Source organism: Diaphorina citri, unplaced genomic scaffold (genome assembly GCF_000475195.1).
Source record: "Diaphorina citri unplaced genomic scaffold, Diaci psyllid genome assembly version 1.1 scaffold348, whole genome shotgun sequence".
Lineage (NCBI taxonomy): Eukaryota > Metazoa > Arthropoda > Insecta > Hemiptera > Psyllidae > Diaphorina > Diaphorina citri.
This window is the reverse complement of record NW_007377783.1, coordinates 193,141-219,202: the sequence shown is the minus strand read 5'-3', so window position 1 is coordinate 219,202 and position 26,062 is coordinate 193,141. Positions and strand designations below refer to the sequence as shown.

The following is a 26,062-nucleotide window of genomic DNA, read 5'->3' as shown; positions in this document are numbered from 1 at the left end:
AAAATTCCAATAATATCACACATATTTTGGATCAAATCACAGTATCAACTCACAGTATAACAAGATTTACGAGATGCCGATTTTACGTGGAGTGAGTTGAACCCAACACCCTCTGAATATTTTGCAGTCTCTGAGGTTATCGGAAACGCTCGCCAGCCTAGTTAGCTTGTTTGGTAATGCGTCTGCCTTATAAGCGCTAGGCCCGATCTCATCATTGGGTATAACAAGAACGAGTATTTGGCGTTAATGTGGACAGACCTTGCTGGTAAGATTACGCCTATTAGTCAGCTCCAATGGCGTAGTGATCACTGCGCTCGCCTTGCACGCGGAAGACTCGGGTTCGATTCCCGGCGGAGTCAAAAAATTTGCATCATTCAAATGATTGATTCCGTGACTGGCTGTTGCGGGGCCCACTCAGCCTTGTGAGGAAAATGAGTAGCTATTTGATATAAATGCGCATAGCGACCGGTGCCATGGTAGGTAAACATTGAGCTCTGGATTATTGAGATATTTGGAAAAACCTACTATGCTGCAGTGAGTTTCCTACCTCCGGGACTGAGTGGTCAAGACCACTGACTCTCAACCCGGAGATTGTGAAATAATAACACCAATAAATGACATTTATTTATTTATTACTTCTCCTCCACCCTCGGTTTCAGGTGAGAAACATGAGTGTGATAGTCTACTCCTTCCTCATCTCATCGCAGCAGCCAAGTGGACCGGCTTCTGGCTAAAGTTATCCGTAGGGGCGATACAACTGGGGCGGGATGGGGCCTCAGGGCCGATATTCCAATGGGAAGAGGGAGGGGGCCCGTGTCCCAGTATGAGATTGGATTTGATAGGCTTCTATGTGGAGCAGGGGGGTAGAGTGGCTGCTAGCTTTGACTGTACAGGTAAGAGTTAACCCAGTGGTAACGCGCTTGCTTGCCATGCAGAAAGTCCTGGGTTCGAATCCCACCATCGACGAAAATTTGTACTCTTTTTTTTCGATTGCAAATATTTCAACAAATATTCTGGTGTCCTCGTGTTGAGCCAGCATCTAAATAGGAAGTATTATGTATGTCTTTGCCCACTTGATGCATACTACGGGACGGGCATGCTAGGACACAGACCACACGCGTCTAATTTAGCAGTTGTTTCATTGCTACGAAATGAAAACAGCGGTGAAACACTCATCTTGGAAAAAAAAACTTCTATCATCGTTCTTGGATTTGAATTGATCAACTATTACGATCCTCATTTCCATATCTCAGGAATATCCTAACAGGAAGTTGAAGAGTGGATTACCTACATGTTTTAGGACATGATTTATTGACTGAATAGTTCACTGAAAAGAATATCTCTTCTCAGTTAGGATTCGAACCCGAGTCCTCTTACTTACCAGACGACTACTTTAACCTCTGTCCTGCGTTTTCCTCGTCAGAATGTCATACTGAAGTAACTCACACAGACTTAGGTAAGAGCTAAAGGGACTTGCAGTCCTATTGCGCCAGAATAAATTATTGAGCATCCTAAGTAGAGAAGTGTAAAGACTAAATAGAATAGAATATACCTTGTTTATCCTGCTGGGATAGGACTGAAAAGTTCCCTTACCCCCGCAGTCCAACCAAGGTCTTATATATTTTGACAGATTATGGGGAACATATTTTACAGTTATAGTTTAAAAAAAAAAACACCTTGATTATTTGAAGAAAAAAAAGTGAGTGAGTTATAAGGCAGGTCCTAACAGGAAGTTGAGTGAATTATGTACCTGTTTTAGGATATGATTCATTGACTGAATAGTGCGAAGAAAATAATATCTATTCTCAGTTAGGATTCGAAACCGAGTCCTCTTACTTACCAGACGAGGCCTAGTTAGCTTGGTTCGTAGCGCGTCTGCCTAGTAAGTGCTAGATCGCGGGTTCGAGTCTCGCCCGGGCGGATTTTATCTTTGAACATATTTTCGTTCTTGGAACGGCTGGCTTACTCCTATCCTGTCTTCCTTCTCTCTTCGATTTCGGGACGATAAGTAACCGTAGAACTACAGTTCCCTCTATCAAACCTATTTTCAAAAAATCCAACTTTCCGGGTCAGTAAGACAAAGAACCTGCATCACAGTGACTGGAGGTTTAAAACCCTTTTGGGCCTAGAAATTCTGGGCAGATATCTATCTGATATAATTTCTTTAATTAAACAAACACCTTAGCTTTCATCTGAGTCTCGATTATATTCGGCCCACTGGGCACTGAAGTCTAGCTGGCCTCCGTTCTAAAACTCTTTGGGCCTAGAAATTATATCTGGGCTCTATGATTTCTAGGAGAAATGAACTAAACTCCACTCACCTTAGCTTTCATCTGAGCCTCGATCGCCTCGGCCTCCTTGTGCTTGCCTATCGAGCGGTAGTACTCGGCCCACTGGGCACTGAAGTCCGGCTGGCCTCCGTTCTGAGCTGCCGCACCGCCCTGTGCTGGCTGAGGGCCGCTGGATTGGGCTGGTGTTGGCTGAGCAGCGGCCGCAGGGGCTGCTGGTCCGCCCGGCCTTTGAATGCCGCCTTGTTGCTGCGGGGAAAAAATGAAAAAAATAGCTTTCTTGCAATATTTGCAGAAGTAAGGGGGGAAATAAGAGTAATTTAAATGTGTGCCCACTAGACACGACACTTTTTTTTTTACCGAACGACAGGTGGGAACATGAAGTCCGGCTGGCCTCCGTTCTGAGCTGCCGCACCGCCCTGTGCTGGCTGAGGGCCGCTGGATTGGGCTGGTGTTGGCTGAGCAGCAGCCGCAGGGGCTGCTGGTCCGCCCGGCCTTTGAATGCCGCCTTGTTGCTGCGGGGAAAAAAATGAAAAAGTTAGCTTTCTTGCGATATTTGAAGAAGTGGGGGGAAAATAAGAGTAATTTAAATGTGTGCCCACTAGACACGACACTTTTTTTTTACCGAACGACAGGTGGGAACGAGCATGAATTTTGGTTCATAATAAAAAGGCACTACATGACAATAATATTCAATACTCACCTTCTGTATAAATCAATTTCAACAAAAATAAGAATGGAAATACGTAATCGAAAAATCGATAACTTTTCCAAAAGGTATGGGGTCCTTAGAATTTACGATAAGGATACAAATTTACTTTGAAAGTATACTTACTTCTTTTTGTAATTGAGCCGTTTGTTCGATAACCTCAGCTTCCTTGTGCATCCCTAGAGATCTGGAACATAAAAAAGATAATATGTACATATTAGAACATTGAATATTCGCAATAATTTTAAGAATAGAAGTAGGTAAATTTTCCTGTGTAATATACTGTGTAACATATTATATACGAGCAATAACTCGTTCTCATTCACACGTTTGGACTTAGTGCAGTGATGTGTGTCCCAACTTGTACATTTTTTTCTCGCGCCTCAGCACATCCAACACTCATACTTACTTCTTTTTGTAATTGAGCCGTTTGTTCGATAACCTCAGCTTCCTTGTGCATCCCTAGAGATCTGGAACATAAAAAAGACATAATACATATTGGAACATTGAATATTCGTAATAATTTTAAGAATAGAAGCCGGTAAATTTTCCTGTGTAATATACAGTGCAACATATTATGTACGAGCAATAACTCATTCTCACTCACACGTTTGGACTTAGTGCAGTGATGTGTGTCCCAACTTGTACATTTTTTTCTCGCGCCTCAGCACATACAACACTCGGCCGTATGTCGGCGCGACCCACCCTTATGTCTATTATCTCACCTGTAATATTCCGCCCACTGTGCACTATAGTCCGGCTGTCCCGTCTGAGGATTGACTTGTACTGGGGCCGGGGCAGGGGTAGGATCAGGCATGCTGGGTTGCTGCCACGGCTGTTGAGGTTGAGACTGCGGCCCTGGGCCTCCATACATACCGCCTCCCTGAGGGCCTGGCCCCCCGGGGCCCGGACCCCAAGGGCCCCCGGGACCGCCCGGCCCTGGGCCGTTGAATGGACCTCCTGGTCCGTTGGGTCCCGCGTTACCTCCCATGCTGCCCATCAGGGGCGTACTTTGAAATTTTCATCAACAAAATGAACTCGGGAAGAAATTAATGATGTTTATTCTTTGAAATTCCTCTATTTTTGGTCCTACTTTGAAATTTTCATCAACAAAATGAACTCGGGAAGAAATTAATGATGTTTATTCTTTGAAATTCCTCTATTTTTGGTCCTTTTTTTCCAGTGAAAAATTACCGATTTTTCAGACGCATAAACTTACATACTAGTTATGTGGCAATCCATGAAAACGGAAAAACTGAAGAGACAAAAATAAACAGTAGATAAGGTAAAGTTTGAAAGTATCATAATTCATGAAGAAAATAATCAAAGAATAAAGTTCGTCACATCTGACTTTTAATTCATACCAGGAAAAACAAAAGCTAAAAGAGATAGGTGCAACCCGCAGATGTGTAGGCACTCCATTTGTCCTGGACATTGGAAGAAAATATTTCTATGTTTCTACACTATAAGAATCATGGGGGAAGGGGGCGAAACAAAAATATCGACATAAAAGGAGACCAAAGTGAAATTAAAACAAAATGAAAAACAATTCTTTCCCCTTACCTGACATCATGATTCAATGTTCCACTGTACATCAAATAGCTGTGGAAAATAACAGACATTGCAAAACAAGAGGAACAAGAAAACAGCAAAATTTAGAAATACACAAAAAACAGGAAATCAAAGGGGTTTTAATATGAAATTGAAGAAATTACAGAGTACCTATATAGAAATAACATTTGTGTCCGACGTTAGATTTAATAACTAAAGAAAAAAATATGGAAATTTATGTAATAACAATGAACAATATTAAAATCTAAGAACTAAAAGAAGAGCCCCTATAATTTTTATTATATCTTATGCAAAATTATAAATCTACTCATAAGTTTGTTTGTCAATTTGGTATTAGGTACATTTGAGTTCTCAATTTTAATCACACCAGTAGGACCACTTTTCCCTATGTTTTCGATATAAAAAATAAATTTCATAGGTAACAGATTTATTTGATTAACCAAGGAAGCAACAGTCTCAAACTAAAATGGATGTGACACACAAGGGATCAGGAAGAGACCACCTTAACATGGTATCATTATACTAGTATTGTTAATAGATTCATATTAGAATCTTTCCATCAGGGGCGGATACCCGCTCAGACCCCCGGGGGGACCGTTATCATTGCCCCCACCTGGTGGTCCCCGACTGCAAATGTCCTGCAAACAGGAAGAAAAAGAAATGTTTTGTTAACTATGCATAACACTCAAGGGAAGAAAGTGAGTAAAAATACATACATGGGAAGAAAGTGAGTTAAAAACAATGTCATTTTGTCTTCTATCCCTTTCCAATAATTACAAAACTATGATGTTTCCCCAATTTACTTATTAATTATGTAAACTATCCTAGTTTCACTGGATATTTATGTCAAATAGGTAGGTAAATATATAAATGAAAAAAAAAAGGGGGTATAACCAAGGAAATACAGAGTCCAATTGAACAATTATTTTATACTCCACGCTATCATTCATATTAAGAAAGAGAACGCTTTGTTCAAGAACTTAAATACAAAACACATACTCAATAGATGAAGGGAAAATTTTTTAACTAAACATATTGTAATAATAATCCTATAGATATTTATAAAAATGTGAATAATTCATTAACCAAATAACAGTAAAATAACAAAATGAAAATCAACAAGAAAGGTGTAAAGCTCTTTCCATGCAAAAAGGTTTTCTAAGTAAAATACAAAATTCCTACTCCCGTCTCCTAAACTCGCATTTCAACAAAAAGTATGTGAACAGAAATAATATTATATCGTCTAAAAGTCATGGTTGATAGTCGCAGATTTAATCCTAATTCCTTTAGGTATGGGCCCATTTATCTTGTTTTCTATTTAAGAACGTCTATGCGCATGCAAAAAAGCGTCACCTATGTTAAGCTACACCGAGCAAGGCCAATAAATGGATGGGTGACTTGAGCCTTATATTGGGAATAAAGGGAGAACGGGCTTTAGTCTTGATTTTAAATCATTACATGAAAGTAAATTCAAAAAATCAAATCAAGAATGATAATAAACTCATTTCAACAAAAAGTATGTGAACAGAAATAATATTATATCGTCTAAAAGTCATGGTTGATAGTCGCAGATTTAATCCTAATTCCTTTACAAAAGTTGGTTGTCCATCAGACCATAAGCTATGTAGAAAGAGTGATTTGGGAACGAAAGTAATGTAAAATAAATAGATAATAAGAATAATCAAGGGCGAGATATTTCCAATTTCAAAAGTTGGTTGTCCATCAGACCATAAGCTATGTAGAAAGAGTGATTTGGGAACGAAAGTAATGTAAAATAAATAGATAATAAGAATAGTCAAGGGTGAGATATTTCCAATTTTCTTGTTTAATAATATGTCAAATTTGTCCTTATTAGATGTCACTAAACAGCAATAGGATATGTCAAAAATAATGCATCACCACCATGTCACTCTTTCTACAAAACAAAGTGTTGAGAATGAAAGCTTTGTAATATCAGGACTGACAAAATTTCTAATAAAACTTAGAAGACATTTGTTAAATTATTTATGTGAAGGTTATTTTTCAATATTGACTGACAATAAAAATATTACTAAACATATAAATGCTACACACTCTATTTTAGACATAATAAGGGCAATTTACTTAAATATTGACTGACAATAAAAATATTACTAAACATATAAATGCTACACACTCTATTTTAGACATAATAAGGGCAATTTACTTAAAAATAACAAATAAATCTGGTAGTTGAAAAAGGGGGAGAGGTAAATAATGTTCATGTGTATCGCTAGCAGCACATGTAGCAGGATTACGTCACAAGAGTCATCTCCAAACACTTGCTACGAAATACTCGCACGATGAAATGTACCGCTAGCAAAATATAAACAATACAATAGAAAAATAATGTAATAGAGGGGCATATAATATTCTATCAAATAAATGAAGACAAAAAACCTTACAAATCCTAAATTTAAAATCTATATAATATGAAAATTAAAAAAAAAAAGAAATAGAAGCAAAAAACAGTTATAGTATTAAAGTCCGAGTCCATTTGAAGAGAAGACAATGCATGTGCCTAAAAACCTAATAACATTGCAACAGGGGGTTCAGCACATAGCACAAAGTCCGAGTCCATTTGAAGAGAAGACAATGCATGTGCCTAAAAACCTAATAACATTGCAACAGGGGGTTCAGCACATAGCACAGAAATAATGTAATAGAGGGGCATATAATATTCTATCAAATAAATGAAGACAAAAAACCTTACAAATCCTAAATTTAAAATCTATATAATGTGAAAATTAAAAAGAGAAATAGAAGCAAAAAACAGTTATAGTATTAAAGTCCGAGTCCATTTGAAGAGAAGACAATGCATGTGCCTAAAAACCTAATAACATTGCAACAGGGGGTTCAGCACATAGCACAGAGTTTACATGTTTGTCTATTACAATTTCGAGCGAACCTGAAAACACATACAAAACATACGCAACGGACGAAAAATATATAAAAATGTACAGGAGAAATTGAAATCATAGCAGAGAACCCACTTACCATTTTGCTTTGACTTACCACTGTTACCTTTGTCAGTAGACACTTTTGCTTACAACAGGGCTTTCCTCTCTCCCCAGTCATCGTCCTATAGGTGTCCAAATCCCACTTCCCCACACAGCTGTCATTTCCATAAGCAAGTCTGCTGTTTCATCTCGGAATATTTAACCTTAATGTCCTGTGTCCATTGGACTCCCCGAAAGATCATTGAAATCGCAGAGTCGCTCTCTGAGCCAACCTTTCTTAACAGAAATGTTAATACAATTCAAAAGAATGCATAAACGTGTTTATGAAACATGTGTTTACATAAGTAGAAAAGTTTAAAGGAAAATACCAATAATGAACAGAAGATAAGGACAAAAAATTGCATATAAAACGACACCCGATCTATTTCAATATTCAGACAGTTCCGACATCTCAATAGGCAGTGATAAGATAAGTTTTAAAATTTTGAGAACATAAGATATCAAAGGAAGAATAAGTACACATTGGTTTTCATAAGACAGAAAGAAAAGAAAAAGGGGGGAAATGTCAACAAAGGTTCAATTTTATATGGGCGCTCGAAGAGAAGGTATAAGTGTTAATTACAAAGACATAGGGCACTGTGAACACTTACCTACCACATCACCAAATGTACTATTTCGTCTTTTGCATTTTTATAAAAATTCCAATAATATCACACATATTTTGAACAAAATATCAACTCACAGTATAACATTTTAAATGAAAATCGAAGAAATAAAATTAAAGATGTGTTACACGCATGATGGTATTATCTCAAACCTTCTCAAAGTGATTGTAGCTAATTAATAAAATTTAAAGAATAGAGAAAAACTACATAAAATGTAAGTACATGGCGATTCACAGTATAGCATTTTAAATTAAAATCGAAGAAATAAAATTAAAGATGTGTTACACGCATGATGGTATTATCTCAAACCTTCTCGAAGTGATTGTAGCTAATTAATAAAATTTAAAGAATAGAGAAAAACTACATAAAATGTACAAAACCTTCTCGAAGTGATTGTAGCTAATTAATAAAATTTAAAGAATAGAGAAAAACTACATAAAATGTACATGGCGATAGCAAAAAAATGCACAAGAAAGAGATCCAATAATCAAATAGATAGCAAAATTTCAAATATGTAAGTAGGCATGTTAATTGCAAGTCCAATAAAATCATGGGTACCTACATAAGTAGTATTTTTCACACTTACATAAGATGAAAGAAGTGTTAAGCACTGTTTAGAAATTAAATTTACTGGTGTCTAACACTTCTTTCAAGATTTAACCCTCAGGTGGGTAGGCAATTTCCACAACCTAGATTCATAGCTTATTGTTTATAAGATTCCAAGTTGACCATAGTAATAGCAATAATGTTTCCAGGGTTCCTTCACGCCATTAACAGTCAATATGTCTTCTTCGCTCGAGTCAAATTAACAAATTTTCAAACCAAATCGATATGTAAAAAAAAAAAAAAAATCAAAGGCGTTTTCGTATTCTTTCTTTTTGTCGAAGGTATGTGCAACAATGTACAGTTTGAATAGGGAAGGGGAGACGTGCAAGAGGAGAAGAAAATTCATCGGAACTGGCCAAAAGGTCATCTGGCCCTGGAGAAACAAAAATAAACAGTACCTATTTATCACACATAATAAAAAAAACAACTAAGTTAAAAAAATCCCCTCATGAATTAGAGAAATTTTCAGAAAATTCATCGGAACTGGCCAAAAGGTCATCTGGCCCTGAAGAAACAAAAATAAACAGTACCTATTTATCACACATAATAAAAAAACAACTAAGTTAAAAAAATCCCCTCATGAATTAGAGAAATTTTTAAACTCTACAAATAAGGGTTTAAATGTGAGTGGTTAAAAATAAATAAATATGGCGCCAACGACCTACTGTCTGTAGTGTTAAAGCGTCAGGAAAAATAATAAAGAAAGCACAAGTTAAGAAGAAGAATGAAAACACCAGTCATAAAGGAAGAGAAAAAAGTAGATTTCGACAGTGAAATTCATTGAAATTGGATGCAGGCACTTATTCGAACTTTACAAAAATTGCGATTGAGAAAATCACTGTCTTTATTCAAGTAGGGGTACTCTCTAAAACAAGGGTACCATTTCGGCAATGAAAAACATCATACAATAAATTGGTAAATTTTCTGTTTAAAAAGTACAAGGGCATCACCGCCAAGGATCTTTTAGGTTTGATTTTAATCAATTTTCTTGATACAGGTACCCAAATTTCTAAGAGTTGTTGGTCGTATCACAAATCGGAAACATTCCCAACAATGTATACTCAAGGGAAGAACGGATCTTTTAGGTTTGATTTTAATCAATTTTCTTGATACAGGTACCCAAATTTCTAAGAGTTGTTGGTCGTATCACAAATCGGAAACATGTAATTTACTAGGGTTATTTTTTTCCTATTTGTGATACGGGCCTAGTTATCTGAATAGAATGGGTAAGAAAAGAATACGTTCAAAATAAACCACAATAGCAAAAAAAGGGATCTCCCAAAGGACCAAATTCGAGACACCCGTTATTTTGATTTTCAAGTAAACAAATGGTTTAAGTGTTCCACAATAGCAAAAAAAAGGATCTCCCAAAGGACCAAATTCGAGACACCCGTTATTTTGATTTTCAAGTAAACAAATGGTTTAAGTGTTGGGCAAATAAATCTCGAAATTCAACTTGATTTATACGAGCTTAAAACGAAGCGTCCTTGAAATATGGGTCCTTTGAGAATCAATAATCATTAGAATAGGCAGACTTTGTCAAAATATATTAGTGTCCAATGAACTACCTAAACCCCCCAATCAACTAATTGCGAATTGGTCGTTAGAAAATATTTAGGTCAAGCTGGGAGGCTAACATTGAAACTCAAGATCCATACTGACTCTCGAAAGGGGTATTGAAAAGTGGAGCATATAGATCTTACGATCAACTTTGGAATACAGTACACGTCAAATAACAATTAAATAAAATGAATTTTCCTCCACGCAATTTTCATTATTGGAAAAAAATATTGAGACTGGACAGCATGAATCCATACTGACTCTCGAAAGGGGTATTGAAAAGTGGAGCATATAGATCTTACGATCAACTTTGGAATACAGTACACGTCAAATAACAATTTTATTAAATAAAATGAATTTTCCTCCACGCAATTTTCATTATTGGAAAAAAATATTGAGACTGGACAGCATGAATTGACGGCGTTGAAGCTTAGCGCAACTTACAGGCTTTCATAGTGAGAACTTATGGAAGCTATAAGGTGGGAACGGGCTCTAACCCTCTAGGACCTAGGTAATCTAGGTGGGTTTTTTGTGTGTGTGATACAGTATACTTACTTCTTTTTGTAATTGAGCCGTTTGTTCGATAACCTCAGCTTCCTTGTGCATCCCTAGAGATCTGGAACATAAAAAAGACAAAATACATATTAGAACTTATATTCGTAATAATTTTAAGAATAGAAGCCGGTAAATTTTCCTGTGTAATATACTGTGCAACATATTATGTACGAGCAATAACTCGTTCTCACTCACACGTTTGGACTTAGTGCAGTGATGTGTGTCCCAACTTGTACATTTTTTTCTCGCGCCTCAGCACATCCAACACTTCAGAGTCCAATTGAACAATTATTTTATACTCCACGCTATCATTCATATTAAGAAAGAGAACGCTTTGTTCAAGAATTTAAATACAAAAAACATACTCAATAGATGAAGGGAAAAATTTTAACTAAACATATTGCAGAGTCCAATTGAACAATTATTTTATACTCCACGCTATCATTCATATTAAGAAAGAGAACGCTTTGTTCAAGAATTTAAATACAAAACACATACTCAATAGATGAAGGGAAAAAATTTAACTAAACATATTGTAATAATAATAATCCTATAGATATTTATAAAAATGTGAATAATTCATTAACCAAATAACTTGATACCGTAATAATGACGTAGTACTAGTGGGAAACTCATGACCTCATGACTTGAGAATGAAAATGAAATTCAATAGACAACCAAACTAGAAGTAAGAAATATGAGATATTATAAGAGCTATTGACTTTAGGAAGAAATTACAAACGACGGCGTTAATTAAGGTCTCAAAGAAAACACAAAAACGTAGAGAGGTATTTGGTCAGGGTTTTTCGTTTATTTCATATCCAGGTATGCACGAAGATAGTCGACTTTACCATAATTTAAGGTACTGATTTTCTCTAATCACGATCGAATAAACTACGGGCTAAAAAATTCCCGGAGGGACGGGCCCAGCTTGTTACGTGGATATCCGTATTTTCATGACATGCAAAATTTCAACAGTTCAAAAATAGATAGTAAAATAACTTACCTTCTTTCTGTCTCTAACTCTGTATTGACAATGTAAGATACCAATTTGGTTTGTATTTACAATAAATAAAATTTACAATTTACAGGGGTTCAGTACGAAATCAGTTTAATCTTTTGATCATTGGGGCAAAACTTGTCTGAAAATTATAAAAACGCCCACCGGAAAATTCCCATTTCAAAATATTTGTAGGCCTTTTTTACGTGGATATCCGTATTTTCATGACATGCAAAATTTCAACAGTTCAAAAATAGATAGTAAAATAACAAAATGAAAATCAACAAGAAAGGTGTAAAGCTCTTTCCATGCAAAAAGGTTTTCTAAGTAAAATACAAAATTCCTACTCCCGTCTCCTAAACTCGCATTTCAACAAAAAGTATGTGAACAGAAATAATATTATATCGTCTAAAAGTCATGGTTGATAGTCGCAGATTTAATCCTAATTCCTTTAGGTATGGGCCCATTTATCTTGTTTTCTATTTAAGAACGTCTATGCGCATGCAAAAAATGAGTTTAAATATTGTAATACAATCGGCAATTTGCAATTATCGACAAACAGCATGTACAAATAATTCAATTACTTACCTACCAATGTTCTTCCCACCACCAGTTCAGGGAAGCTATAATAGTACTCGTAAGTTATAGTTCGCGCGAATAACCTTTGTAAGTGATCGTATAATGGCTTCCATGGGACAATCACCCTTCCGCCGTAAAAACGACCTGAAATTAGCATGGTGATATTCCTCGAAAACATTGTATATCAAAGAAGAGATTTGATAAATGAACCGTTTGGTGACCCGAAAGCAAAGCTAAAACTTCCAAGTGTGTGAAGGAAAATGGTAATACAATCGGCAATTTGCAATTATCGACAAACAGCATGTACAAATAATTCAATTACTTACCAATGTTCTTCCCACCACCAGTTCAGTGTTAATTTGAAGCTCATTTCAAACATTTCATATAGGTACAAAAATATCTATACACAGAGTCAAAGTTGTATTACCTACCGAAAATACATACAGAGAAACTTTGGAAAATTTCAAGTTCAATCAGTCATATTCAGAGGTTATAAGAACTTAACCAAATCAGTTCACGAAAACATCAAGGTGAGAGAGAGTAAGAGGGAAATACATAAAATAAGAAGGTTCCATAATCGGGCGCCATTTTTTACTATGGCTTTAGAATAAAAAGTTGGTTGTCCATCAGACCATAAGCTATGTAGAAAGAGTGATTTGGGAACGAAAGTAATGTAAAATAAATAGATAGATAATAAGAATAATCAAGGGTGAGATATTTCCAATTTTCCAAATAACTTGATACCGTAATAATGACGTAGTACTAGTGGGAAACTCATGACTTGAGAGTAAAAATGAAATTCAATAGACAACCAAACTAGAAGTAGGAAATATGAGATATTTTAAGAGCTATTGACTTTAGGAAGAAATTACAAACGACGGCGTTGAAGCTTAGCGCAACTTACAGGCTTTCATAGTGAGAACTTATGGAAGCTATAATAGCAAGTTATAGTTCGCGCGAATAACCTTGTAAGCGATCGTATAATGGCTTCCATGGGCAAGAAGCTATAATAGTACTCGTAAGTTATAGTTCGCGCGAATAACCTTTGTAAGTGATCGTATAATGGCTTCCATGGGACAATCACCCTTACGCCGTAAAAACGACCTGAAATTCGCATGGTGATATTCCTCGAAAACATTGTATATCAAAGAAGAGATTTGATAAATGAACCGTTTGGTGACTCGAAAGCGAAACTAAAACTTCCAAGAGGGTAAAGGAAAATTCGGAATATTTAACCTTAATGTCCTGTGTCCATTGGACTCCCCGAAAGATCATTGAAAACGCAGAGTCGCTCTCTAAGCCAACCTTTCTTAACAGAAATGTTAATACAATTCAAAAGAATGCATAAAAGTGTTTATAAAACATGTGTTTACACAAGTAGAAAAGTTTAAAGGAAAATACCAATAATGAAGAGAAGATAGGGACAAAAAATTGCATATAAAACGACACCCGATCTATTTCAATATTCAGATAGTTCCGACATCTCAATAGGCAGTGATAAGATAAGTTATAAAAATTTTGAGAACATAAGAAATCAAAGGAAGAATAAGTACACATTGGTTTTCATAAGACAGAAAGAAAAGAAAAAGGGAGAAAGGGAACCATTAAATAAATTATATAATTATAATTATCACAAAGACAAAGCAAAAATTTTCATTAAATAGATGTTCAAACGCCATTTGTCATCAAGTCATCATAGTTGGATGACGCTGTAAAATATATTTCAGACAACTTACATTTTCAGGGGGTGAAAGGTATAGGTAGGTACTACTTAAATACTTTTCGAGATAAGTTTTAAAATTTTGAGAACATAAGAAATCAAAGGAAGAATAAGTACACATTGGTTTTCATAAGACAGAAAGAAAAGAAAAAGGGGGGGAACGGGAACCATTACATAAATTTTATAATTATAATTATCACAAAGACAAAGCAAAAATTTTCAACAAATAGATGTTAAAACGCCATTAGTCATCAAGTCATCATAGTTGGATGACGCTGTAAAATATATTTCTGACAACTTACTTATAATTATCACAAAGACAAAGCAAAAATTTTCAACAAATAGATGTTAAAACGCCATTAGTCATCAAGTCATCATAGTTGGATGACGATGTGAAATATATTTCAGACAACTTATATTTTCAGGGGGTGAAAGGTATAGGTAGGTACATAGGTACTACTTAAATACTTTTCGAGGGGAAAAAAACATTTCACTGAGGATTTTGAGTTAAATTTGAATTAAAAAATATAAAAATAATAATCAAGGAAGAAATAATTTAGGAACTAAAAAACCCCCTTTAGAGGTCAAAAAAATGAGCGAAAAATGTTGACTTACCGGACAAAGTCCTACCTCGGAAGTGGCTGCTGGGGTCGGGGGGACTGGTTCCTTGTCTCAGTTGTCATGCGATCCCCCGTACCCATAGGCGCTGGGATACCCTCCCGGGAACCCACCGCCGGGCTGTGGTCCTCCGCCTGGACCGTTATAGAAGCCACCTGGTTGGGGGCCTCCCGGGCCCCCGGGGTAACCACCGTACCCGCCTGGAGCATTATAGCCTCCTGCTCCCCCGGGACCCGAACCCATGCCGGGTTGAAGCTGCTGTGACATTTGAGGGACGTGCTGTTGCTGCGCTGCCGCTTGCTGCTGAGAACAAAATTAAGAATTGTTATAACTTTCCGACCAGCCTAGTTAGCTTGGTTCGTAGCGCGTCTGCCTAGTAAGTGCTAGATCGCGGGTTCGAGTCTCGCCCGGGCGGATTTTATCTTTGAACGGATAATTTTCGTTCTTGGAACGGCTGGCTTACTCCTATCCTGTCTTCCTTCTCTCTTCGATTTCGGGACGATAAGTAACCTTAGCACTACAGTTCCCTCTATCAAACCTATTTTCAAAAAATCTAACTTTCCGTATCAGTAAGACAAAGAACCTGCATCACAGTGATTGGAGGTTTAAAACCCTTTTGGGCCTAGAAATTCCGGGCAGATATCTATCTGATATAATTTCTTTAATTAAACAAACACCTTAGCTTTTATCTGAGTCTCGATAATATTCGGCCCACTGGGCACTGAAGTCTAGCTGGCCTCCGTTCTAAAACTCTTTGGGCCTAGAAATTATATCTGGGCTCTATGATTTCTAGGAGAAATTAACTAAACTCCACTCACCTTAGCTTTCATCTGAGCCTCGATCGCCTCGGCCTCCTTGTGCTTGCCTATCGAGCGGTAGTACTCGGCCCACTGGGCACTGAAGTCCGGCTGGCCTCCGTTCTGAGCTGCCGCACCGCCCTGTGCTGGCTGAGGGCCGCTGGATTGGGCTGGTGTTGGCTGAGCAGCGGCCGCAGGGGCTGCTGGTCCGCCCGGCCTTTGAATGCCGCCTTGTTGCTGCGGGGAAAAAATGAAAAAAATAGCTTTCTTGCAATATTTGCAGAAGTAAGGGGGGAAATAAGAGTAATTTAAATGTGTGCCCACTAGACACGACTCTTTTTTTTACCGAACGACAGGTGGGAACGGGCTCTAACCCTCTAGGACCTAGGTAATCTAGGTGGGTTTTTTGTGTGTGTGATACAGTATACTTACTTCTTTTTGTAATTGAGCCGTTTGTTCGATAACCTCAGCTTCCTTGTGCATCCCTAGAGATCTGGAACATAAAAAAGACATAATACATATTGGAACATTGAATATTCGTAATAATTTTAAGAATAGAAGCCGGTAAATTTTCCTGTGTAATATACTGTGCAACATATTATGTACGAGCAATAACTCGTTCTCACTCACACGTTTGGACTTAGTGCAGTGATGTGTGTCCCAACTTGTACATTTTTTTCTCGCGCCTCAGCACATACAACACTCGGCCGTATGTCGGCGCGACCCACCCTTATGTCTATTATATCTCACCTGTAATATTCCGCCCACTGTGCACTATAGTCCGGCTGTCCCGTCTGAGGATTGACTTGTACTGGGGCCGGGGCAGGGGTAGGATCAGGCATGCTGGGTTGCTGCCACGGCTGTTGAGGTTGAGACTGCGGCCCTGGGCCTCCATACATACCGCCTCCCTGAGGGCCTGGCCCCCCGGGGCCCGGACCCCAAGGGCCCCCGGGACCGCCCGGCCCTGGGCCGTTGAATGGACCTCCTGGCCCGTTGGGTCCCGCGTTACCTCCCATGCTGCCCATCAGGGGCGGATACCCGCTCAGACCCCCAGGGGGACCGTTATCATTGCCCCCACCTGGTGGTCCCCGACTGCAAATGTCCTGCAAACAGGAAGAAAAAGAAATGTTTTGTTAACTATGCATAACACTCAAGGGAAGAAAGTGAGTAAAAATAATATTTCTCATCTGGATTAGTCAGACTCAAAGAGAAGAGACAACCAACGGCCTGTGCGGGAACACAATCGGAATAAACCGATCGACCATTTTTAAATGAGATTTTTTTTTTTTTTATTCAACTTTCTTTAGAGTTAAAATAATATTTCTCATCTGGATTAGTCAGACTCAAAGAGAAGAGACAACTAACGGCCTGTGCGGGAACACGATCGGAAAAAACCGATCGACAATTTTAACTATCTTATCCAAACCACAGCAAGCGGGCGCAGTCTTTGAGGACTTCCAAATAATATTTTTTTATTATTACTTTTTTTTTCATGTACTTTGCCGAAATTTATCATTCAAGTCTGACCTACCTACTCTTCGAAAAAACCGATCGACAATTTTAACTATTTAACCAAACCTCCAAACTACAGAAAGCGAGCGCAGTCTTTGAGGGCTTCCAAAAAAGATTTTTTTTTTACTTTTTTTTTTATTCAACTTTCTTTGTGTACTTTGCCGAAATTCATCATTCAAGTCTAACCTACGCTTCGCTACGGACGCATGGGGCTACTTAGTACTTTACTTACCATGCCCAGTTTCTCAGACATAACTCGCTTGGCATCTTCCACTTGGTCTATGGTGCCTCGTATAATGAATGTCTTCTCAATCCCGTTCTGAGGAACTCGCCTGTCGATTTCGCAGTGGGCTCCCGTTTGCTGATTGATCTGTCGAATCGTTTCTCCGCCTGGTTCGCGAGGAGGGAAGGAATTGAATAAATAATCGTACTTCGATACTTTTTTATGAGAGAAAAAAAAAAGAAGTTTGGTAGAGAGAACTTGACAAGGGATGTCTTATTATAGTCCCCGTTCTGAGGAACTCGCCTGTCGATTTCGCAGTGGGCTCCCGTTTGCTGATTGATCTGTCGAATCGTTTCTCCGCCTGGTTCGCGAGGGGGAAAGATATTGAATAAAAAATAATCAATACTTTTTTATGAGAAAAAAGTTTTATTAAGAAAAAAAAAAGTTTGTAGAAAATTTTAATAAGAGATGTCTTATCGTCCCGGAAGAATAGGTAGAACACCAGCCCTTCTGAGAAAGAACCTTCTCTGTTTAGAATTAAGTTTGCCCCGGGCGAGAATCGAACTCGCGACCTAACATTTACAAGACAAGTGGGCAACCTTCCAAGGTATCTAGGCTGGCTACAAAAAAAAATATCAAGTCTAACACTACATAACATTGAAACAGGGGTCTTTTCTGACGAAATTCCTGTGTGCGGAGTCCAGTATGTAGGCCTATTGCACCCCATTCTCGAAGTATAGCACTAAAAACCTGTAACAAGATTAAAAAACAAAACAAAAACAAACAACCAAACAAATAACTCACCTTTTCCAATAATGACTCCACACTTGCCGGCAGGTATGCTGACCGTCTCCTCCAGGATGTCCATTCCGCCCCGACCGCCTCCAAACTCATTGCGCCGCCCATCCCGATCTCTGCCGCCAAAATCTCTTCCACCACCGCCTCAAACAACCAAACAAATAACTCACCTTTTCCAATAATGACTCCACACTTGCCGGCAGGTATGCTGACCGTCTCCTCCAGGATGTCCATACCGCCCCGACCGCCTCCAAACTCATTGCGCCGCCCATCCCGATCTCTGCCGCCAAAATCTCTTCCGCCACCGCCCCGGTTATCGAACCCGCGACCTCTGCCTCGTCCGGACTCGCTGTCTCGCTTCTTGAACCAAACAATGAGATGGTATGAGAACATTTTGTTGGGACAATTTTTTATATATATAAAAAAAGTGGGTGTTTTGTGATACACAAAAAAGTTCACTCCGAGGCTTACAGTGGATTTCACCAATATCTTTTCAGTCTCCACAAGACCTGTTAAGTTCCATTTGATTTGTATAGGCTTAACAGGTCTGTTAAGTTAACAAGCTGTTAGGGGCTAGCCCTCATCTGATGAGAGACTTACTACAGGATGGGCATGGCATGACAGACAAAGACTACACGAGTCTAATATAGCGGCCTTTCAGAGAGTCTTATCTTTTTCTTAGGTATGTTTTTTCAGGCGACTACATTTCCACTGTGTGACGGGCCCCGGTCTTATTCTGGCAGTACAAACAGGGTATATTCTATTCTATTTTCTATTCACGTACCATGACACTGTCAATCAGCTCCTCAATACGTGCCCTCGCCTCCTGCACCTGATCCGGACTCCCGCTCAGCATACACCTCCTATCCGATCCATGACACTGTCAATCAGCTCCTCAATACGAGCCCTCGCCTCCTGCACCTGATCCGGACTCCCGCTCAGCATACACCTCCTATCCGACGGATCATCCTCTCTCATCTGCACGAACTGAACTCTCGCTCCGGTCTCGTTCTGCAGCTTTTTGATCATGTCACCACCTTTCCCGATCACCACGCCCACCGCAGCTTTCGGTACGCACACCTGATGAGAAGACTCTCATCTGCACGAACTGAACGCGGGCTCCGGTCTCGTTCTGCAGCTTTTTGATCATGTCACCACCTTTCCCGATCACCACGCCCACTGCAGCTTTCGGTACGCACACCTGATGAGAAGGGGAGAAATGAGGGGCAAGATTAGAAAAGAATGTAGCTCACAGCTATTGAATTTGTTGAGCAATTTAATACTCAGCAGTTTTATGATGAGAAAAAGAAACTTGAAACTCAGTATTCAGCATAATCTCTCAATTCACGTCTCACCTTCTCGTATCAATAGCTTTTCACACCTTGACACTTAAGCTTTGTTTCTTGCCAGGCTAGTTAGCTTGGTTGGTAGCGTACCTGCCTTGTAAGCGCTAGGTCGCAAAGTTCGATCCCTGCCCGGAACGAAATTTATCTTATCCTGTTTTCCTTCTCTCTTCGGATGAGAAGGGGAGAAATGAGGGGCAAGATTAGAAAAGAATGTAGCTCACAGCTATTGAATTTGTTGAGCAATTTAATACTCAGCAGTTTTATGATGAGAAAAAGAAACTTGAAACTCAGTATTCAGCATAATCTCTCAATTCACGTCTCACCTTCTCGTATCAATAGCTTGTCACACCTTGACACTTAAGCTTTGTTTCTTGCCAGCCTAGTTAGCTTGGTTGGTAGCGTACCTGCCTTGTAAGCGCTAGGTCGCAAAGTTCGATCCCCGCCCGGGGCGAAATTTATCTTATCCTGTATTCCTTCTCTCTTCGATTTCGGGATGATGAGACCTTAGCAGTTACAGTTCTCTCTATCAAACCTCTAAGAAAAAAATCTATCTACCCTATTTTAATTGAAGTTGTAACACTCACCTCCATCTGACCTGGATCACCTCCCATGTTACCTCCCATACCTCCACGTCCATCTCCATTCTCATTGAATTCTCGCATGTTGCCAAAGTTGTCGTTGTTCCGTCTATCCCTGTTGCCACCGCCTCGATTGTTGAAATTCTATAAGTAGGGGAAAAAATAAATAGAATTGAATTAAGAATAATAATGTCCTGAGTCTTTGATTTCTTGGTATGGTGAGTTAAAAGCAATAGTTTAAGGCTGATAACTTTGTTTGATTTTAATTATTATAACATTTATAATGATTTGTTCTATCCCAAATATTTGGACAGAGTTAGACCATTAGACCACTAACCTGTGATTCTTTCTCTGCAATCAGCTCATAAACAAGGTTCTTGGCATGCTGAAATGAGAAACAGACAATGGAAAAATTGTTATTTATAGGTACTTACATGGTTATTTATTTAGAAAAAAAAAGGAAAGGCTTATATCTTAAGTGTAAAATAAAATCTAAAGCGTCAGGAAAAATAATAAAGAAAGCACAAGTTAAGAAGAAGAATGAAAACACCAGTCATAAAGGAAGAGAAAAAAGTAGATTTAGACAGTGAAATTCATTGAAATTGGATGCAGGCACTTATTCGAACTTCACAAAAATTGCGATTGAGAAAATCACTGTCTTTATTCAAGTAGGAGTACTCTCTAAAACAAGGGTACCATTTCTGCAATGAAAAACATCATACAATAAATCGGTAAATTTTCTGTTTAAAAAGTACAAGGGACGCGGGTTCGAGTCTCGCCCGGGCGGATTTTATCTTTGAACGGATAATTTTCGTTCTTGGAACGGCTGGCTTACTCCTATCCTGTCTTTCTTCTCTCTTCGATTTCGGGACGATAAGTAACCTTAGCACTACAGTTCCCTCTATCAAACCTATTTTCAAAAAATCCAACTTTCCGTGTCAGTAAGACAAAGAACCTGCATCACAGTGATTGGAGGTTTAAAACCCTTGTGGGCCTAGAAATTCTGGGCAGATATCTATATGATATAATTTCTTTAATTAAACAAACACCTTAGCTTTCATCTGAGTCTCGATAATATTCGGCCCACTGGGCACTGAAGTAAGTCTAGCTGGCCTCCGTTCTAAAACTCTTTGGGCCTAGAAATTATGAGTCTTGAATTAAGAATAATAATGTCCTGAGTCTTGAATTAAGAATAATAATGTCCTGAGTCTTGAATTAAGAATAATAATGTCCTGAGTCTTTGATTTCTTGGTATGGTGAGTTAAAAGCAATAGTTTAAGCCTGATAACCTTGTTTGATTTTAAATATTAAGGAGCGCGGTAGCGCTCCGCCCCGCCAATTCTAACATTTATAATGATTTGTTCTATCCCAAAAATTTGGACAGAGCTAGACCATTCTTTTCTTCAACATGTGGACTAAGTATGTATTTCACTAACCTGTGATTCTTTCTCTGCAATCAGCTCATAAACAAGGTTCTTGGCATGCTGAAATAAGAAACAGACAATGGAAAAATTGTTATTTATAGGCACATGGTTATTTATTTACAAAAAAAAAGGAAAGATAATAATAATAATGATGATGATGGTTTATTTTTATAACTTAAACAGTGTCTTTCTTACTATATAAGTAAGTACGCATTAGTACTTTTCAGGAACTATTTTCTGTGTTATTTTGTAAATGTAATAATTGCAATTTCTTTGTGTTTATATGTCCCAACTTTGGTGCTCACTGCAGCATTGTAGGATTTTTCCCAATATCTCAATAATCCTTAAATCCAATGCTTACCTACCATGCTGGCACTGGTCGCTATGCGCATTTATATGTCATAGAGCTACTCATTTTTCTCACGAGGCTGAGTGGGCCCTGCGCAACAGCCAGTCACGGAATCAATCATTTGCATGATACAAATTTCTTGACCCCGCCGGGAATCGAACCCGGGTCTCCCGCGCGCAAGACGAGTGGAGTGACCACTACGCCCCCTGTAGACAAAACTTCTCGTTTCATTTATTGTAAATGTAATTGCAATTTCTTTATGTTATTATGTCACTTGGTGCTCACTGCAGTATTGTAGGATTTTTCCCAATATCTCAATAATCCCAACATCCAATGTTTACCTACCACGCTGGCACCGGTTGCTATATGCATTTACATGTCATAGCTACTCATTTTCCTCACAAGGCTGAGTGGGCCCTCCAACAGCCAGTCACGGTCAATCATTGGCATGATACAAATTTCTTGACCCCGCCCGGAATCGAACCCGGGTCTCCCGCGTGCAAGACGAGTGCAGTGACCACTACGCTATGGGAGCTGACTTCATTTCATTTATTGAGGTTAAACCTTAAAATATCAATACACTACAGACCTACAGACATACCAATAATGAAAATATCCTATGTCACTCACCTCAACTTTCTGTGGTTCTCCCGATATCCTCAAAGGTTTTTCCGACTCCTGGCCTGGGTTGTCCTGAACAATCACCATCTTAGCACCAGATTTCTCTTGCAACTGTTTGATCATTTCTCCTCCTTTTCCAATGATGAGTCCTACTTTGGGTCCAGGGATCATGATTTCAAGCTGTGGACATTTAGTGAACAAACCAGGAGGTAAAACCTCAACTTTCTGTGGTTCTCCCGATATCCTCAAAGGTTTTTCTGACTCCTGGCCTGGGTTGTCCTGAACAATCACCATCTTAGCACCGGATTTCTCTTGCAACTGTTTGATCATTTCTCCTCCTTTTCCAATGATGAGTCCTACTTTGGGTCCGGGGATCATGATTTCAAGCTGTGGACATTTAGTGAACAAACCAGGAGGTAAAAATTGGAACATTCAATGTTCAGGTAAATAACTGTCAAAACAGAGAAATGTTTATTTTATTAATATAAATTCCTCTTATCACATTATTCCATGCCTCTGTTGGTATTCAAACTCAGAACTTATTGCATATGAAGAGAGGGCCTTAACAGTTGTGCTTTTAAGGCAGATTTAATCTGGTCCATCACCAAACACTAGATACCTATGTAATAAAAATAGGTTCACCCCTCATACCCCTCATCTAATATATAAAAATGAATGTTTGTGTGTGTTCAAACTTTATGCCTGGCCAAACCACTCATCCGATTGCTATGAAACTTTGTCCTTATTGCGCTTGCACTCCCGTGAAAGGTTATAGGCTACTTTCCGGTTCGTTTTTGTTAAGCTACGCCGAGCAAGACCACTAAATGGATGAGTGACATGAACGGCCATGCCTTAAGGATTTACTAGCAGAAATCCAGAGCGAAGCAACGGGTTTTGACTAGTCATGTACATTATCTTATTGTATTTTCTCATTAAAATCTTCATGGAATTATAAAAAAAAGGTTAAATTTTCAGAAGCAACAGTCTCAAACTAAAATGGATGTGACACACAAGGGATCAGAAAGAGACCACCTTAACATGGTATCATTTCTGACCTGGATCACCTCCCATGTTACCTCCCATACCTCCACGTCCATCTCCATTCTCATTGAATTCTCGCATGTTGCCAAAGTTGTCATTGTTCCGTCTATCCCTGTTGCCACCGCCTCGATTGTTGAAATTCTATAAGTGGGGGAAAAATAAATAGAATTGAATTAAGAATAATACTTAATGTCCTGAGTCTTGAATTAAGAATAATAATGTCCTGCGTCTTTGATTTCTTGGTATGGTGAGTTAAAAGCAATAGTTTAAGGCTGATAACTTTGTTTGATTTTAAATATTATAACATTATTTATAATGATTTGTTCTATCCCAAAAATTTGGACAGAGCTAGACCATTCTTTTCTTCAACATGTGGACCAAGTATGTATTTCACTAACCTGTGATTCTTTCTCTGCAATCAGCTCATAAACAAGGTTCTTGGCATGCTGAAATAAGAAACAGACAATGGAAAATTTGTTATTTATAGGTACATGGTTATTTATTTAGAAAAAAAAAGGAAAGGCTTATATCTTAAGTGTAAAATAAAATGCTATTAAAGGTATTGGAAAAACACAACCCTGCTACAAGGGGGGAAAATCCCATCAGGGCCCTGTAGACAAAACTTCTCTTTTGTTTTTTTTTTTTTTTTTTTAAACTCAGAACTTATTGCATATGAAGAGAGGGCCTTAACAGTTGTGCTTTTAAGTCAGATTTAATCTGGTCCATCACCAAACACTAGATACCTATGTAATAAAAATAGGTTCACCCCTCATCTAATATATAAAAATGAATGTTTGTGTGTGTGTTCAAACTTTATGCCTGGCCAAACCACTCATCCGATTGCTATGAAACTTTGTCAACTTATTGCTTGCACTCCTGTGAAGGTTATAGGCTATTTTCCGGTTCGTTTTTGTTAAGCTACGTCGAGCAAGACCACTAAATGGATGAGTGACATGAACGGCCATGCCTTAAGGATTTACTAGCAGAAATCCAGAGCAAAGCAATGGGTTTTGACTAGTCATGTACATTATCATTTTGTGTTTTCTCATTAAAATCTTCATAGAATTATAATCCAGAGCAAAGCAATGGGTTTTGACTAGTCATGTACATTATCATTTTGTGTTTTCTCATTAAAATCTTCATAGAATTATAAAAAAAGTTAAATTTTCAGACTACTCACATGGGCCATACCACCACCGCCACCTCCTCCTCCTCCCCCCATTCCTCCCATGCCCCCCATGTCATCCATCCCACCAGGTGGTCCCTTGTCTCGGCTTCGCTGGTTGATAATTGACCCAATCAGGTCTTTAGCACGGGCTATGCTTTGAGCGTTCCCTGTGAGCGTACACATGCGGTCAGGCATGCCATTGCTGTCGGGGGCCATCTGGATTTTACACCCAGACTCAGCCTGGAGTCGTGTGATCTGCTCACCCCCACGACCAATAACTGGGGAACAAAGAAAACAACAGAACATTATTACAACTTTAAGGAAGAAAGATTTTTTCTTTTCTTTTCCAGGTAGATACTTCTTGGTGTGATTAACGCAGTGGGGATAAAAAAAGTGACCACAGTGGAATATTTTGGATTAGGAAAAATTTCCATTTCACATAAATAAAATACCCCAAGAAAGACTGGATAAGAGTAAGCCAGCCGTTCCGAGAACGAAAATTATCTGTTCAGGATAAAATCCGCCCCGGGCGGGAAACGAACCCGCGGCCTAGTGCTTGCAAGGCAGACGCGCTCGCTACATAACCAACCAAAAACTAACTAGGCTGGCAATCTAGGTTTAAACACAACCTAAGTGTATTCCCCATAACGTCGCGTCGTCGCGTGAACTTTTTCCACTCTTGACAAGTCGATTTTTAGGGTCTGATGCAACTATTGCGACAAAAGTAGAGGGAATTTCGAGGTTTTGCAGAGTGACTACTGTCAGTTCAGTTCTGTGGGTACTTGCATATTTCCACCAAGTGAACTTACAAACTTATTTAGGTTTGTTCAGGACTTTTTAGTTCCATTTAGTAGTATGAATAAGGAGTACCTATACCTTTTGGTATTTATACATTGCACACCTAGGTAGGTCTGATGCAACTATTCAATCACTTCTTACGAAACTTTTAGGACCCTAGACAAGATAGGTACCTACACGAATCTTTCTTTCTTGTAATTTTTCTAGTATTCTGGTGGATCCATGAATTCTTCATTAAACACAAGTATGTAATGTGCATGCAGTCCATCTTGCAAACGGTTTTCAATGTCATTTTGTCTTCTATCCCTTTCCAATAATTACAAAACTATGATGTTTCCCCAATTTACTTATTAATTATGTAAACTATCCTAATTACACTGGATATTTATGTCAAATAGGTAAATATATAAATAAAAAAAATGGGGAACTGCCCAGTACTCACTCAGGCCAACCATTTTGTCAGGCACTTTGATGTCTTCAGTGCTGACGGGTCCATTGAGTCCAGGGGATCCGAGACCTCCTGGAATACCGGTTGATGCTGCTACCGCCACCAACAT

The 26,062-nt window shown here is 38.5% G+C and overlaps 2 protein-coding genes across 2 annotated transcripts; both read right to left on the bottom strand.

Moving 5' to 3' along the window:
- Positions 1–2,306: 2,306 nt before the first annotated feature.
- Positions 2,307–11,249, bottom strand: LOC103507884 (collagen alpha-1(I) chain-like). The gene is made up of 7 exons (XM_026822637.1): positions 11,185–11,249; positions 10,934–10,994; positions 5,143–5,207; positions 4,561–4,599; positions 3,723–4,007; positions 3,407–3,467; positions 2,307–2,537 (listed from the first exon to the last, which is right to left on the bottom strand). The coding sequence occupies exons 1-7, from the start codon at positions 11,247–11,249 to the stop codon at positions 2,307–2,309; spliced, it is 807 nt and encodes a 268-aa protein (XP_026678438.1).
- LOC103507883 (far upstream element-binding protein 1) lies at positions 7,377–26,062 on the bottom strand. Its single transcript, XM_026822636.1, has 13 exons — positions 25,948–26,062; positions 24,720–24,985; positions 22,508–22,678; positions 21,541–21,588; positions 20,111–20,248; positions 19,054–19,260; positions 18,351–18,540; positions 17,392–17,549; positions 16,398–16,750; positions 16,080–16,140; positions 15,669–15,884; positions 14,863–15,153; positions 7,377–7,495 (listed from the first exon to the last, which is right to left on the bottom strand). The coding sequence occupies exons 1-12, from the start codon at positions 26,060–26,062 to the stop codon at positions 14,905–14,907; spliced, it is 2,172 nt and encodes a 723-aa protein (XP_026678437.1). The 3' UTR covers positions 7,377–7,495; positions 14,863–14,904.